Genomic DNA, 15443 nt, shown 5'->3' with positions numbered 1-15443 from the left:
GGGCGGAGCGGGGGGTGGGGGCGAGGAAGACCAAGTTGGCGGCGGGGATTGGCCGGCGGAGGGGGCGGGGCCAAGTCTGCAGGAATCCGCAGCTATGGCCGCCGCCGCCCGCGCCCGGGTAGCTCACTTACTGAGACAATTGCAGCGCGCATCGTGAGTGCTGGGCCCGGCGGGCGGGCGGGAGCCCGGAGGGTGCCACCATAGCCACGCAGTACATCAGCGAGTAATCCCCAGCGTTCCTCCCGTTACTTTCACAAACTTGGGGAAGGAGGTAACAGTAATGCATGCCCGCGAGGTCCCGGGGCCGCGCGCCTGGCAGGACAGTATTGTGCAGTGTGCTGTGCCACCGGGATCCACGCAGTGAGACAGGTTTTTACTCTTCCACGGTTAAGTAAACTAAGGCCCAGAGAGGACAGTCCCTGCCCCACGTCGTGCAGGCAGTGGAGGGTTTGGGAGAATGACCAAGACAAATTAATGAATCCGATCAACTCATTCGCGCTGGGAAAACAAAGATGAAATCCTCTGGAACAGTAATAAAGCGTGGTAGGGAATCGAATAGGGGGTGGGTTTAAAATGAGCGTTCAGAGGGTGTAGAACTGAAAAATGGACGGGAGAAGTCGCCAGAGGCTCCACTCCGAGATCTGCAGGGAGTAAGGATATTAAATGTTATGATATGTCTGACTGCCCCTCTGAAATGCCAGGCATGTAGCAACTGAGAGACACTTCTTGAGTGTGAAGAGCACAAGTTGACCCGGGAAAACTTGGAAATTTTTGAACAGCTGGAGATTAATAGAAAAGGACTAGAGAGGAATTTCAGACAAAGGGAAGAGTCACACCAAAAGCAAGAGATGTAATTACAGGATCTGAAAGTCTGGGCCTAGTTGCATAGAAGGAGGTGAAGATGGAGAAGAAAATCAAAGATCCCCAATAGTGGTGGGTGTGGTGTGATAACATACACCTGAAAGTGTGATCTTATACCTCTGAATCATATACAATGTTATAAATCAATGTTATCTCAATAAAAGGAATTAATCAGAGTGTAAACATTACTATCAGTGAATTGTATGAATGTCAATATCCTTGTGATAGTTTATTAAAATTTTGAATAATGGTGCTAATGAAAGAAACTGGTTAAGGAGTACATGTGATCTATCTGTATTTTGTACAAGGACCCAAAATAAATTTTTTAAAAATAAATATAATAAAAAACTGAGACCACCAATATGAAAATAACAGCACTTATTGGGCACTTCATGGACCCAGGCACTATCCCTAAATGCTTTACATGTACTATTAATAACTCTAATCCTTTCATAAATCAACCCTGTATTATTATCCTCATATTACAAATAAGGTATAGGGAAAAATAATTTGTCACACTGCTAAGTAAATGTATACTGCCATAATTTGAGCCCAGATATTCTGCCTTCAGAGTGCTATTCTCACTCCTATGCTAAAGAAATATTAATAGTATAAATAATGGGATGTTATTGAAGCATTAGTTCTCACAATGAAAAAATAATACTTTGAGATGCCCCATCACAAAAGAAAAGTCTGAGAAACTGCTCACTGCTATGTGACTCTTGGAGAGGTTGTACATTAGAACATGAAGGCCCTGAGAAGTCCTGCAGGTACAAAAGCTTAGCTATTTTTAAACTCTTTGCTCTAAACCTGTGTCACTGTGAAACTCTTTATCAAGCAACACCATTCATATACTTTGGAACCAGTGTCACATGGAACAAGTTTTGCGAATGGTTGTATGACAAGGGAGTATGGCATGATCTTAATATTGGAACTTCGTAGTGGCAGAGGAGGAGAAAGACTAGTATTACTAGTGCTCTAGCTAAAAGGTGATGGTTTCAGACTTCTAAGAGAGGCAGTCTGTGTAAGAGGTAAAACAAGAAATATTGAAGCATTGGTTAGAATCAGCAGGATTTCATATCTGATTAATGAGACAGACAAGAAGCTGAGGGTTTTGCTAGGGGAGCAAGTTAACAGTTGAGCCATTTCCCGAGATAGTAGGAAGGTTAGCTTTGTGTAATAATTTCAGTCTAGGTTATTTTGAGATGCAAATGACTCATACACCCATACACCCAAGCAGAGACCAAGGCACTCCCCACCTTCCCCCACTAAAAAAAAAAAAAAAAAAAAAAAAAAAAAAAAAAAAACACAGGTAATTAAATTTATTATTCTGGAATTCTGAGCAATGTGTATAGAGGGAAATTGATATCATGAGTGTGAAAGCAAAGGCCTTGGCAAACTAAACCTGGAAACATAAGGGCAAGAATAAAGTCCTGGGGAACCACACAATTACAGCAGGAATAGCAGTGGTGCTTTTTAGTTCTGTACACATTTACTTTTTCATTAGGTCAGCATTTCAAAAGCAGGAAGAGTTCAGATAAAAATCTTAAAAACTGGCATCTTAAAAAATGGCATCATGGGGCCCACCTTCTGTCTAGGGAAAGTCTGCCAGGGCTGAGGTGAGGCTGTCATCTCCTTTGAGCAAGGCAAGCCCCCACCCCACCCCCACCCCCCACACTGCACAGCAGCTCTGGTCTCTCATTTATATTGCCTGCTGGTCTCCTTGGGCGTTTGGATTCGCAAATGATTTGCACTTTTGAATGGAAGAAAAGAAACCTGCAGTGGAGGGTAGGATATGAGGCCAAAGAGGTAAGGATAAACCCAGGAGGGGAGGACTGCACTTTGCAGATTTGAAGTTTTCTTACCTCCATGCTTCAGTAAGAGACAAGACAGTTTAACATCTTTGGCACCTAAGTGTGTGGGGGTAGCACATAGGACAGGCAATAAACTAGTAAGGAAAAATAGTCTACATTAGATGGTGATAGATAATAAAGAAAAAGTAAAGGGGGATGGAATTGGAAGGAGGGGGTGCTATTTTAGAGAAGATGGTCTGAGAAGACCTCACTATAATGTTTTTCTATCGCTGCTGTAACAAATGACCAAAACGTCATAGCTTAAAACAATATACATTTGTTTATTTACAGTTCTGAAATTCAGAAGTCCAAAGTCAAGGTCTGGTTTTGGACCCTAGAGCCTCAGAAGCTCTAGGGGAGAGATCATTTTCCAGCTTTTGTGGCTGCACTCCTTGCATTCTTTGGCCAGTGGCCCTTCTCTACCAGTAACATAGCATCTTGCTTCAGTGACTACAGTGCTTTTTATGTCAGATGTCCCTACCTCCTTGGATGTTTATGATTCTTTTTAACCCTTTCCTCCAAGATCATCCAGGAAAATATGTCCATGTCAAAATCCTTAAGATCACATCTACAGAGCCTGCCTTTCTGTGTCTACTAATGTTTAAAGGTTCTAGGTACTTAGGACCTGAAGATCTTCAGGGCTCAGTTTACCACTTTTACTAAGAAGGTAAGCACTTTGAGGAGACCAGTGGAGGGAAGGAGTGAACTATATGGCTCTCTGGGGTGATATCTGGGGGTGGAATATGCCTGGCTATAGCAGAGTGTGAGCTCAAGAGGGATGAGGGATGAAGTCAGAGACACCAGGAGCCAGGTAGAAACAGCCAAGAGACACCAAGGTTTTTTGGCATAAACAACTGAGAGGATAAAGTTGCCATTAAACTGGAATAAGAAATTGAGTCTTAGTGGGAAACTGTGAAGATGCCTGGTAGACATGCAAGCAGAGGCATCAAGTAGACATCTTTCCTGAACTCCAGGAAAGATGACTAAACTAGAAAGATTAATGTGGATGCATTAAGATACTCTATTCTAAGCATAGAAGATATTCAAGCTCATAAGTCAAAAGAGGACGCTCCAAGTGAGTAAAAGGAGTGAAAGGAGAAGGGTGAAAGGAGAAGGGTGCACAGACCAAATGAGTGAGAGCACCTGCATCCAGCATCCAGAGTATGAAAAGAAACTACCAGGAGTGGCCAGTGCAGTAGGAAGAAAGCCTGAATATGTTGTCTTGACAGTCAAGGAGAGAAAGTTTCCAGGGGAGAAGGAGTGGGCAGGAGGATGGCACTGACAGCTTGGGTAAGAAGAGGATTAAAATGAGTTTATTTGCACAGTGGGGGGCCTTGGTGACCTGATGAGGTTCCAGAGAGAATATAGGAAGAGAAATTGGAGAGAGCAGATGTAGTCAGCTGAAAGGAGGGAGAGAGGCAGAAGCTTTGGCCAAAGGAGGGAACAGGGACAGGGAAGGTTGTTTAGTCTTGTTTTTTGACAAAAAGTGGGAAAATAACACTTTTGTGCTGATGTAAGATGTAATAGGGAAATTTTGATGAGAAGATGAGCAGGGGTGAACTTTAGAGCATAGAGAAAGGGTTAGCCTTTGCTAAGGGCCTGGCCAATTTATCAGTGATACCAAGAATGAAGCCAGAAAAATTGAACCAGAACCCAATGGTGGGTAGATGAAGACATCACTCTAAGAGTTATTTATTCTGCTGATGAACCATCATCAGGGTTTAGGTCATCACTAGAAGTTGGTGGAGGCCCAACCTGTTCACCCTAGTCCAGGTCAGACTCCTTGTCTTTAGCACATCAGGAAAAGAGAACAAAGTGAGGGGATTTCAAATGTCTACATTCATTTCATTTAAACAGTATTTAGAGCTTGCTATGTGCCTGTCACAATGCGACCCAAGGCTAGCAAACTTGCAAGAAGAGGCAGATCTTACCTTGCCATTACAAAATGTACAATCCAAAGGCAATTGGAAACAGGAAATGGCATCAACTATACGGTATGATAGCAGCTTCACCGTTACCACCTTCCCTGGAGGGAGGCATGGTACTTCGAGACACAAAGAGAGGGTGCTTGTTCCAGGGAAGACTGCCCTTAGGAAGTGATGTCCAAGCTAATATAAGAAGAGACACCAGTCGTTTGGAAGAAGAGAGAGGAATGTATATTTTAGACAGAAGGGGAATATAGGAAGAAAGTTCTGGAGTCAAGATGGAGAAATAACATGTATGGCCCATTCAAGGAAAGAAATGAAGATAATTTTCTAGGAGCCCTGCAGATGGAATAAGATAAGACATGAGGCTGAGTTGATTAGTAAGAACTGTGAAACAATGGCCAGGTCTGAACTTTATCCTATGGGCCTGAACAGCAAGTACTTTCAAACAAGGAAGTATCGATGGAAATGCCTACAACAAGTTTGGGGAACAGATAAAACAAAGGTAGACCATGAAAAGTCTCTTAGGAACTCAATAGTAATCCAGTAAAAGATGAACCCTTATGAGAGAGTGGTGGAAGTCCAAGCAAAGTGGAGAAATACTTGGGGCCTTGATATATGGTTGGTTGTAAAGGGCAAGGAGGGTCAGAATGGCTGAAAGCAACCCAGCATCTGAAGGACACAAAGCAACATTTCAGGGGTGATCTGAGTGAAAAAGGAGCACGCAAAATAAACTATAGTGGAAATCCAGGTAAATCAGGAGCCCAAGAACACAGGTTGATGCTGGTTACAGTGTTCAGTACTATGAGAACAAGGTGCCAAGAGGTCTGAGAAGTGAGGATACACAAAGAAAGTTGAAACTTATATAGGCAGCATCCAGATTTCAGGAAACCAAGGAAAAATGTATGGGAGGCAAAGAAATGAAGCCAGTTAATGTCTTCAGGGGGGAAGAAGCAGAAGATGAGCAAGGAAGGGGACAAAAGGTTGAGAGCTTCAAGCACGAACCTCTTCAATCTAATAATTGATCCAATGAAAGGGAAGACTAAATACAAGACAGATGGATATAAAGAAGATTAAAAAAGAGGACTCAAACCACAGTTAAGAAAGAATAGAAATCATGAACTGAGGTAGCATCAGAACTAGGGGGAAAAAAAAAGAAAGGGAAGTAGGATAGAAGCATGCATGTAATCCTACAGTCATGCACAATGGAAAGTTTTGATTTTGGATTTTCTTCCACTTCCATCTCTTTTCTTATCCTCGGAGGGCATAAAGTAGGGAAAGTCATCAAGCAAAGTCCACCCGTGAAAAACAATATCCTGGCCTTGCCTCCATTTTCCCCTAACGTTGGAGGGAGTAGGGTGGCCTGGAAAACTCGCAGCGCGTGACATTTTAAGCTGTGACCGCTAGATGTCAGCCTCCATTCACGGTAGCTCTCATCCTCCCTTCTCCTATCTGACAAGTCTCAGAATTTTTGAGATATTAACCACCCTGGAATTAAACCATTTTCTTTTCTTCCTCTTTAGAGGTTTTAATTCCAGAAGGAGTTGGCGGGCACTGTCCACTCACTTCTCTACTGGGACCCCATTCTGACAAGTCTTCTGGGCAATAAATACAAACATAAAACCCTTTTTGCAAGCTCAGTCTGATATCAAGCAAGAGAAAAAGAAGCCAGAGAAAGTACTGTCCAAGAAATAGATAATCAGGAAAGAGAAGGGATACAGAAGCCCAGAGAGGGAAGGTTTTAAAAAAGGTTGCGTGAGAAAGCTGTAGAGGCGTATACTGAGAACGGAGGAAAAGCAAAAGATAAATGTTCACAGACATGAGGGCGTGAGGGAGACTGGGCTCCTGAGAGCCCAGGAGTTTGTAGAGCCCCAGTGGTGCTGGACTGGTCAGTGAACTTGGCAGTGCAAGGATGCAGGCATAGTGCTGACCAAGTAGGTGTGCAGACCTCATGAGGACTTCCTGGAGGAATGGGCCCAGTGCCTGTTTGTGGAAAAATTAAACACCTTGAAGACAATGGGGAAAATTGAAGAAAGTTACCAGGACTGGGGTGGGGTGGGGGTTGGAGGTGGTAAGGAGGAGATGATGGGAAAAAATGAGGTACAGGAGTTGTTAACTTTAGGTACATTTTGTCAAAATTCCTAACCTACTAACTGCTGGGACTTTAGGGAAACACCCTCCTTAAAGTTGCTTGTTTCCAGCGTGCTCATCTCAACTTCCAGCAGACATTTAATAAGCTGTTGCCCACCTACCCTCCCCCAAAAGCAAAAGAAGTGTTTGAGTAACTGGTGAAAGAATCCTACAACTCTGGAAAGACTTGTCCATGGTGATTTCTGTTTTTTCAGTTGTATAGTGTTTGCCAGAGCTACTCTTCGACATCTGAAAACTAGAATGCCTTAAGAGTTCTTATCTTCAGGTTTTCTAGTTTCATTTTATATCTTTTCCTTTATTTTTGTTTCTTCTTCTTCTAGATGCCAGTGCCCAACTCATTCTCATACTTACTCCCAAGGTAAAAAAAAAAAAAAAAAATTGTGTTTTTAATCTATCCACAATTTCTATTGAGAGGAAGACTGATGAAAATGGTTGCTTTTTTTCACCTGGTAATATGTAGTACTAATTATATGTTGGCTGAGTGTATGCTAGTAATTATAGTTTGGCTCAAATATATATTAGTGCTATTTGAATGTTTTTCTATTTAAATAGAATTGTCAAAGCTAAAAATGGTGGTATAGCTAGGGTTTTTAGGTTTTAGGATAGATTTAGGAGGTCTGAGTTCATCAAACAGATGAAATTTTTGAAAGCTTCTACTAAATCTCAAAAGAGAAAGAGACTAGAAAGCAAGGTGATATCTACAAGGGAAGCTTGTTTGTATCAATTTTTAAATAAAATTTTTTTCTTAATAATAATAATAATAACATAGGACAGAAGTTTTCAGTTCCCACAAACATCTTAATCCTTACCAACTCCATTGTCTGCAAAGCAGCAGGAAGCTCATTGTAGCTTCAGCGTCTCATCACAATGTCACATGAATTACTGACACAAAAAATGATTTCACCTCTTAGAAGAGAACACCACAGCAAGAGATGGAAAGGAGGGGGCCTGCCCATACAGGATCCTAAGTAGAAACCCACAAAGATGGCTGTTGGGGAATAGAACACATAAAGTTACTTAATGAGGGCTTTTTCTTGGCCATAGAGTGTCTCACAATTCAAGATAAGACAAGGGACCTCTAAGTCATTCATAGGCATGTAATAGGCAGAAGCATGCCCAAACTTCTAAGCCCTCATGAACATACACAGATCATCTTCAGTTGTTTTTCTCTACTTCCTAGTTGATTTCAAAAAAGATTCAGTAATGTCCTATTTGGAGTAATAAAATTACTAATTAAAAAAAAAATCTCGCTGTTTTCTAGGATCCAATGACAAACTCCTCCCAAATTTAATAACATGAGTAATAGCTTTTTAAAAAACCTTTAAGAATCAACAAAGTTATAATTTTTACTAAGGATATCATTGCCCTCAGAGAACTGAAGATAGATTGATGTAGTTGAGGCCTTTTTTTCTTTGGGGAAAAAAAATGGCAGTGAATATTGTATGTAGACTTCTTGTTCAATCTCACAACTAACCAAGACTGATATAAACTGATAGATTAGAATAAGTATAAAATTAGTAAAAATGACCCTCTTACTGTGCAATATGACAAAAATAATTTTTCCTATAACTAAATCCTGCTACTTTGCAAAGCTGTAGCAGTTCATAAAAGTTTTTATTAAATCTCACAGAGAAACTAAATTTGTCATATGTGCAAATTTGAGAAATGTAGATATCATACCATGATAACCTCCATGGAAAAAAAGAAAACTGTTAATCCAAATGATTACAGTTGCTATGGGAAATGCAGACTGACTCTAATTAGTGGACTTATTAATAGTGTTCTCCAAAAATAGCTCACTCTAAGAGTTTAGAGGATTGTTTTTCTAGAGAATTTTTACCATTATATATTCAAAAGTATATTTTAATTTCAGTGGAAAACATTATGACACAATCAGCATAAAGTTCATAGTCTCTTAAAATGCATGTTTAATTTAAATTTGATATGCAACAAAGAAACCTGAAAAATATATTTTAGGTAAACCTTCAAGGGAAGTGTTTATGCTCATTGTCAGAATACTAATTTTACTTTCTGTTTGAGACCTACTCTGATGCCGATTTTTATATTCCAGCTCTTGGACTTTCATCTTCTGGAAAAACAACAGATTATGCCTTTGAGGTAGATTTAATCAATCCATTATTTCTTTTATGAACGACCTAAAAAAAAATAAAACTAGAGTATTTTGCCAGTACATTATTATCTCATTTGAAATCTATCGTTAATTGATATCCCCTGATTTCATTATTTGTTCAGGCTCTTTGCTGAAAAGCAAAGTACTTTGTTGGGATCATGGAATATAAATTTTATAATAATATGAATAATATCTAGAATACTGTCCTCTATACAGGCATTAAAATAGTACAGATTTTCAGTTTACAAACTCTCTGACATATGTTAAATGTTATATATTATTTAGTTTTATGACTATAACAATCCCAAAAGAGACCCAAGTGACCTCTTAAAACAAGAATAAAGGAATAATTAATTCTGATGAACTTTTATCACATTATAATTACATAATGATTTGTTTAAACCCTTATCCTCTCCTAGCTCAAGAGTCATAGTTTAAACTGTCTGTGTGAGCCTGACAGTTTAACTAACCCATGATCAGGCACAGATTGCTTGGAGCAGAGCACACTCAGGTGCCTTGATTGTATGGGAGGCTGGAGAGTGCATGAATGAGTGCACGAATGGGAAGAGAATGAATAAGTGAAGGGGCAAAAATGCATAGAAACAGCAATGCTCAACTTGGAAAGTAAGTCATTTGAGAATTAATTTAAGTGTAGAGTCAGGGAAAAGCAAACATTTAAATCTAAGGGGGAAATTCAAGCATTATGATAAGTATTTAAAATGTGACTGGGATCCAGGTTTGTTTATAGAAATATGATGAGTCTGATGTCAGATCAGGTGTGTGGGGGCAACCTGCTAGCCTGCTAAGGAAAATACACTTTATTTTTGGAACAATGAGAATCATTTTAGGTTTTTAGAAATGGAATGAACAGCTCTCTAATATACCCTACACCTAAGGCCTTTTTTTTTTTCCAGATGGCTGTTTCAAATATTAGATATGGAACAGGAGTTACAAAGGAAGTGGGCATGGCAAGTATTTGAGATTTCTTAGTCTTCTAGATATGTTAACTATCTTTTTTTTTTTTTTAAAGATTTATTTATTTGTGCATACAGAACTGGGGTACAGGCCAGAGGCTCAGGGGCAGTGAGAGGATTCACCAGAGACAGAAGGGGAATAGAACAGGCAGATGGACGAAGTACACTGCTGAGGGGAGCAGCGGGCGGGTCAGGAGAGGTCTGCCACACCATGTGGTCACCTCCGGGGCTGGTGGGAATCAAACTCATGCGGAAGCGGCTTTAGATTCTCAGTGCTGTGCTTTAACCCACTGCGCCACCAAGGAGGGCCCAAGTTTACTATCTTTTAAAAGAGTACAAATTGAGAACAGTTGAGTCCTTTGTTTTCAAAAATATATATTACGTTTGCCATAAGTCTACTACAGTGCGAGTGCAATCAAACCTAATTTGTAAATTATTTTTATTATTGTAGGACTTAGGAAATATGGGTGCTAAAAATGTTTGTTTGATGACAGACAAGAACCTCTCCCAGCTCCCTCCTGTACAAACAGTTATGGATTCCCTCGTGAAGAATGGCATACACTTTAAGGTTTATGATAATGTGAGGGTGGAGCCCACTGATAGAAGGTATTCTTTCATTGCTATTACTTTAAGTGGAATCAGTGTATTTCGTTGTCATTGAAAACTTGCCCCAGGCCATATGTAATGGCTTGGCAATTTATTTCTGAAAATGTGACATAATGGTTTTTATTTCCCCTTTTCCAAGCTTCATGGAAGCTATTGAGTTTGCCAAAAAGGGAGCTTTTGACGCCTATGTTGCTGTGGGCGGCGGATCCACCATGGACACGTGTAAAGCGGCTAATTTGTACGCATCCAGCCCGCACTCCGATTTCCTAGATTATGTCAATGCCCCCATTGGGAAGGGAAAGCCTGTGTCTGTACCTCTTAAGCCTCTGATTGCAGGTAAAGACTGTTTTATTTTGCAATTGACGAAAGTCCTCAGAGAAGACACAAGTTCATAATTTGGGGGTATATGTTTCCACAGCTTTCTGATTTCTTTCTGATTTTGGTGTAGTACCTTGTTTGGAGAACAAAGGAACAAGTCATTGGTGTTTAAAATGCTGATCTTCATTATTGCACAGAGACAGTTTGGTCAGTGGTGGAAAGTTTGCAGATTTAATCTATGAGGTCATTATGTGGGGTGGGGGTAAAAGGTCATCATTTACACACTATTATATCCCTATGTAATAAGCAAGTTTGTCTTCTAAACCCTTCTCTTTTGTCCCTTTTTTGTCAGCCATTGTGCAATCTTATGTGGAACATTTGCTATTATCTTGCTGGTGTTGACTCAAGCCTTTCTTCCGTGGAAGACTCTTCATTTGACCTGAGGCTTTGTCTGCCCTGGGCCATGTGGCCAGTATCATACTCTGTGGCTGCCCTAGACACACACACACACATATCCAAATCAGAATAATGTGTCTGTTCCACTCAGACTTCAAGATCTTTCAATTAGTTTCCCTCCCATGTTATGACTGTTCATGTATTGTATTCAGTAAAATACACTAACTGACAACTGAAAAACAATCAGTTTAAGATTTTGTCTTCTCTCTCCTCACCCTTTTTTGCCCTTTGTGAATGTGCCTTGGGATGGGATAGGAATGAGTTGATGGCAGATGAACTTTGATGTGAATGAACAGTCAGCGGGGAGCAACATAATTGACATGGGCAAATGGAACCCTCTGGTGAAACTGTGTCAGCATCACACAGAGGAGTGATTAGTAAAGTTTAAAAACTTGACAGAACTACAAAACCACAGAGCTCAGCAAAGGCAAAGCATTACTGTGCTTACTGCCAGGATAAAGATGTCCTTTAGAGACAGCAAATAGAAGTTTTCTTACCAGAGATTCCAAGCAATCTGTATTTGAATATCCAGCTGCATCTGCTTAGAGGATCCTCAGTTTCCCAGCACTGTTAATACAGAAATAAGCATCATTTCTGTATGTTAAACATACACAAATGGTAGTACAGAAATGGATGACATATGTGCATACATACAAGTTAGGGCAAATACAGACTTCACACATCCATGTTAACACCGATACAGACCACATCAGGTACACACTTGTGTCAGGTACACACACACATATTGATGCAGGCATTTTACATGCTAAATATTCATTGCATTAAGGCAGGTGGAGACCAAATGTGCATGTTAATTATGTGTGCTGGCATGTTAATACTAACACAGGTATCATGCCTGTTATATACACATGTTAATGCAAACCAGACATATATGTTAAATATGCATGCTTGTTAATAATACAATCATCAAGAGGAAACTAGGGCAGCAGAAGTTGCTGCACTAACTATGTTCTTTATTTCCTAAAGCCAAATTAAGTATATCCAGTGACCTTTATTCAGGTGCTTTATTAAAATAAATGTAATTTTTTTTTCAAGTCCCAACCACCTCAGGAACTGGGAGTGAGACTACTGGAGTTGCCATTTTTGACTATGAACACTTGAAAGTAAAAACTGGTAAGAACTTTGCCCTTAAAATTTGTTTATAATTCTCTCTTACGTTTCAACTTTACCCCTATTTCTTTAGTAATAATATTTTAAACTTAAGGAGTACATATACACATTATCTTTTTTATATATGGAAAAGATGTGAAACAATCTAGTAAGCTTGTTTCTAAGAATTACCTTCAAAAGCATTTTGAAATGCCATGAATCTTGACTGACAACTTTTTCCCAAGTTAATAACTACTTAGGATAAATACTTATTCCCTTTCTTAGACATCTTTTGTACATTTAACTGTAATGTAATCATATATAATAAAGTTCAGGAGTTTGGGTTAATAAATTTTGACATATATAGACACCCAGTTAAGATACAAAACATTCCTATCACTCCATAAAGTTCCCTCATGCTCCTTCCCAATCAGTCAGTCTTTCCAGCCCCACTCCCAAGGAATGTTCTCCTTTCCATCTTGTCATTTTTATCCTTTCTTCTGTGACTCTCAGCTACTGTGTTAGCAAAATCTTGAGTCTGATGCAATATCCTTTGAGGTGTTTGTAGCAAAAACAAACAAACAAATAAAAAACTGATATTGAACCACACATGTAAAGTACCACTCTTTTTCAATTAAATTACATTGTCCTTTAACATTGTTCAAAGTAGTAGTCAGGTAACTGAAACAAAAATTCTACCTTAGAGATTTTTTTTTAGATTTATTTATTTATGCATACAGAACTGGGGTACAGGCCAGAGGTGCAGGGGCAGTGAGACGATACACCAGACACAGAGTGGGGTGCAGAACAGGCAGATCGACCAAGTATACTGCTGAGGGGAGCAGGGGGCAGGGCAGGAGAGGTCTGCCACGCCATATGGTCACCTCCAGGCCGGCCGGTTTCGAATTCATGCTGAAGTGGCTTTAGCTTCTCAGTGCTGTGCTTTAACCTGCTGCACCACCAGGGAGAGCCCCTTTAGAGATTTTTTTTTTAAGGCTTTACATATTGTTATTTAATGTGATCCTTACAATAGCTCTGTGAAGGATGAAGACCTTATAGAACTATAACCTGATCTCATCAATAATTCAGAAAGGCTAACTAAGTAATTTACCCAAAGACAGAGGATCAGAGCAAGGTGCTACACTGTGAGATTGCTAATAAACCAGCTCTCTGGAATTTATTAAATAAATAAACTCTAATGTGTAGTGTTCTATTTCTGCATTATAAATACTCTCTGGATAGGCAACAACATCACTCAACCAGGAGCTGGGAAGAGATATGTATATTTGGCTCTTGGAAGATGTTTTAGTGCCGCTGACTCCAAATTGCTTTCCCTTGTTCTTTGCAATGCAATTCTCCCTACATGAGAATGAATTTTATCTCATATGTTTAGGGTATTTTCTTATTCTTAAGCTAATTAACTTTTTTTGATATTTATTTTATTTATGCATCCAAGAACTGCAGTATAGGTCAGAGGTATGGGGGCGTGAGGGGATTCACCAAAGGGAGTGGGGAGCAGAACAGGCGGATCTACTGAAATACACTGCTGAGTGAAGCAGTGTTGGAGACAGAAGTCTGTTGTGCCATGTGGGTCAGCTCCCTGGCCAGAGATCAAACTCATGCTGTGGTGGCTGCAGATAGATTCATAGAGCTGAGAATTAACCCCTTATACCTCCAGGGAGGCCCTAATTAACATTTTTCAATGGTATCCATGCCTTTATTGAAAATCCCTGTCTTAGGCATTGCTTCCCGAGCCATTAAGCCCACGCTGGGACTGGTTGACCCTCTGCATACACTGCACATGCCTGACCGGGTGATTGCCAACAGTGGCTTCGATGTGCTCTGGTAGGTACTGATGCCACCTGTAGGGGCTTTTTGATGCTTGGACAGCACTTTATTGCTGAGAAAACTTGCTTAGCATTAATTGATTAGTGCTTAATACGAACCCTGACTTGACTATGAGGATGCACCACTTTAGACACAGCTGCTGCCACAGGGACACAGCAGAAGGAGCAGGTGAAGCTGACATGCAGTCTCAGACCCACAACACCTACAACTGACCAGTGATTCCCAGGGCACTCCCCAACCATGAAGGAGGTAGGGAGGGAATGAACATGGCAGCACTTTACACACGTCTTCACTTCACTATAACTGTGAACCACAAGAAGAAGAAAATGGGTTAGAGATGTTCAGTAACTTCCCCAGAGTCATGCCACATGCTGCCTGGACTTCAGCTACAAGGTGCTAATGACTCTAATCGTGTTTCTACCACAGACTTCACTCCTAACTCCAACACATTTGTTCAGGGGCCTCATAGAGGTCCCACAGGCACTTCACATTCAGTATGTCCCAAGTGACCCTACTTTATCCACTTGTATAAAAACAATTTTTTGCACATTTTAGTATCTCTGAAATTTAAGACATATCTTAAAATCTTGACATGGTTGTATGATTTTCATCCTCTGTAGTACAATTTTTTGAATGGTAGACCTTATAATGCATGATATCCTAAATTTGATGAAATCTGATAAATCTTTTCCCCTCACCACACTCCATAACTTCTCTGCCTCAATCCCTTAACTTAACAAATAGTAGGACTCAGTATGAATTTCTCCCTTTTCTCATGCCCCCATCCAGCCATCCTATCCCTTACCCTGCTTGAAGCTTTATCATGGCTCCTATCTCCTCTCACACCTCATTGCTGCTGCCTAGTTTAGCTCAATCCTTCCCTGGAACATTACCATTATTATCTTCATCATTTTTCCCTGGCTCCTGCCCATAGTCATTCCATCTGTTCAACATACTGACCTCAACAAGCTTTCAGAATGCAATATACCCATCACACATCTACACAGGAACACACACACACATGTTCACACGCCTTTGAAAGTGTGACCTTACATGTCTTTTCAGTGGCCTCCCCCACCTACAGACAGATGGCCAAATTCCTTGGTCCTAGATGATCCCCAGTGCTCAGCTTTTAATCTTTTGGCGAACTCATCTTTCAATTCCACTAGAACATTGGGAGCCTTTGCAGGTCCCACTCTCTTCTCCCTTC

The 15443-nt window shown here is 40.3% G+C and overlaps 1 protein-coding gene across 2 annotated transcripts in view; it reads left to right on the top strand.

Moving 5' to 3' along the window:
* Nucleotides 1-86: 86 nt before the first annotated feature.
* The window catches only part of ADHFE1 (alcohol dehydrogenase, iron containing, 1), a 32194-nt gene continuing 16837 nt past the window's right edge, over nucleotides 87-15443 (top strand). The window contains exons 1-8 of one of the 2 annotated variants that reach the window (XM_004679830.2): nucleotides 87-153; nucleotides 7111-7148; nucleotides 8862-8908; nucleotides 9836-9889; nucleotides 10347-10501; nucleotides 10641-10837; nucleotides 12332-12409; nucleotides 14125-14230. In XM_004679830.2, coding sequence (XP_004679887.1) covers nucleotides 95-153; nucleotides 7111-7148; nucleotides 8862-8908; nucleotides 9836-9889; nucleotides 10347-10501; nucleotides 10641-10837; nucleotides 12332-12409; nucleotides 14125-14230 — 734 coding nt within the window. In that variant the 5' untranslated portion in view covers nucleotides 87-94. The remainder of the gene's footprint in view (nucleotides 154-7110; nucleotides 7149-8861; nucleotides 8909-9835; nucleotides 9890-10346; nucleotides 10502-10640; nucleotides 10838-12331; nucleotides 12410-14124; nucleotides 14231-15443) is intronic. The other variant, XM_012722814.1, reaches the window with a different exon arrangement.

Source organism: Condylura cristata, unplaced genomic scaffold (assembly GCF_000260355.1).
Source record: "Condylura cristata isolate star-nosed mole 26May11 unplaced genomic scaffold, ConCri1.0 scaffold00009, whole genome shotgun sequence".
Taxonomy (NCBI): domain Eukaryota; kingdom Metazoa; phylum Chordata; class Mammalia; order Eulipotyphla; family Talpidae; genus Condylura; species Condylura cristata.
The sequence above is the reverse complement of the archived record's forward strand: the minus strand, read 5'-3'. Positions and strand labels throughout refer to the sequence as shown.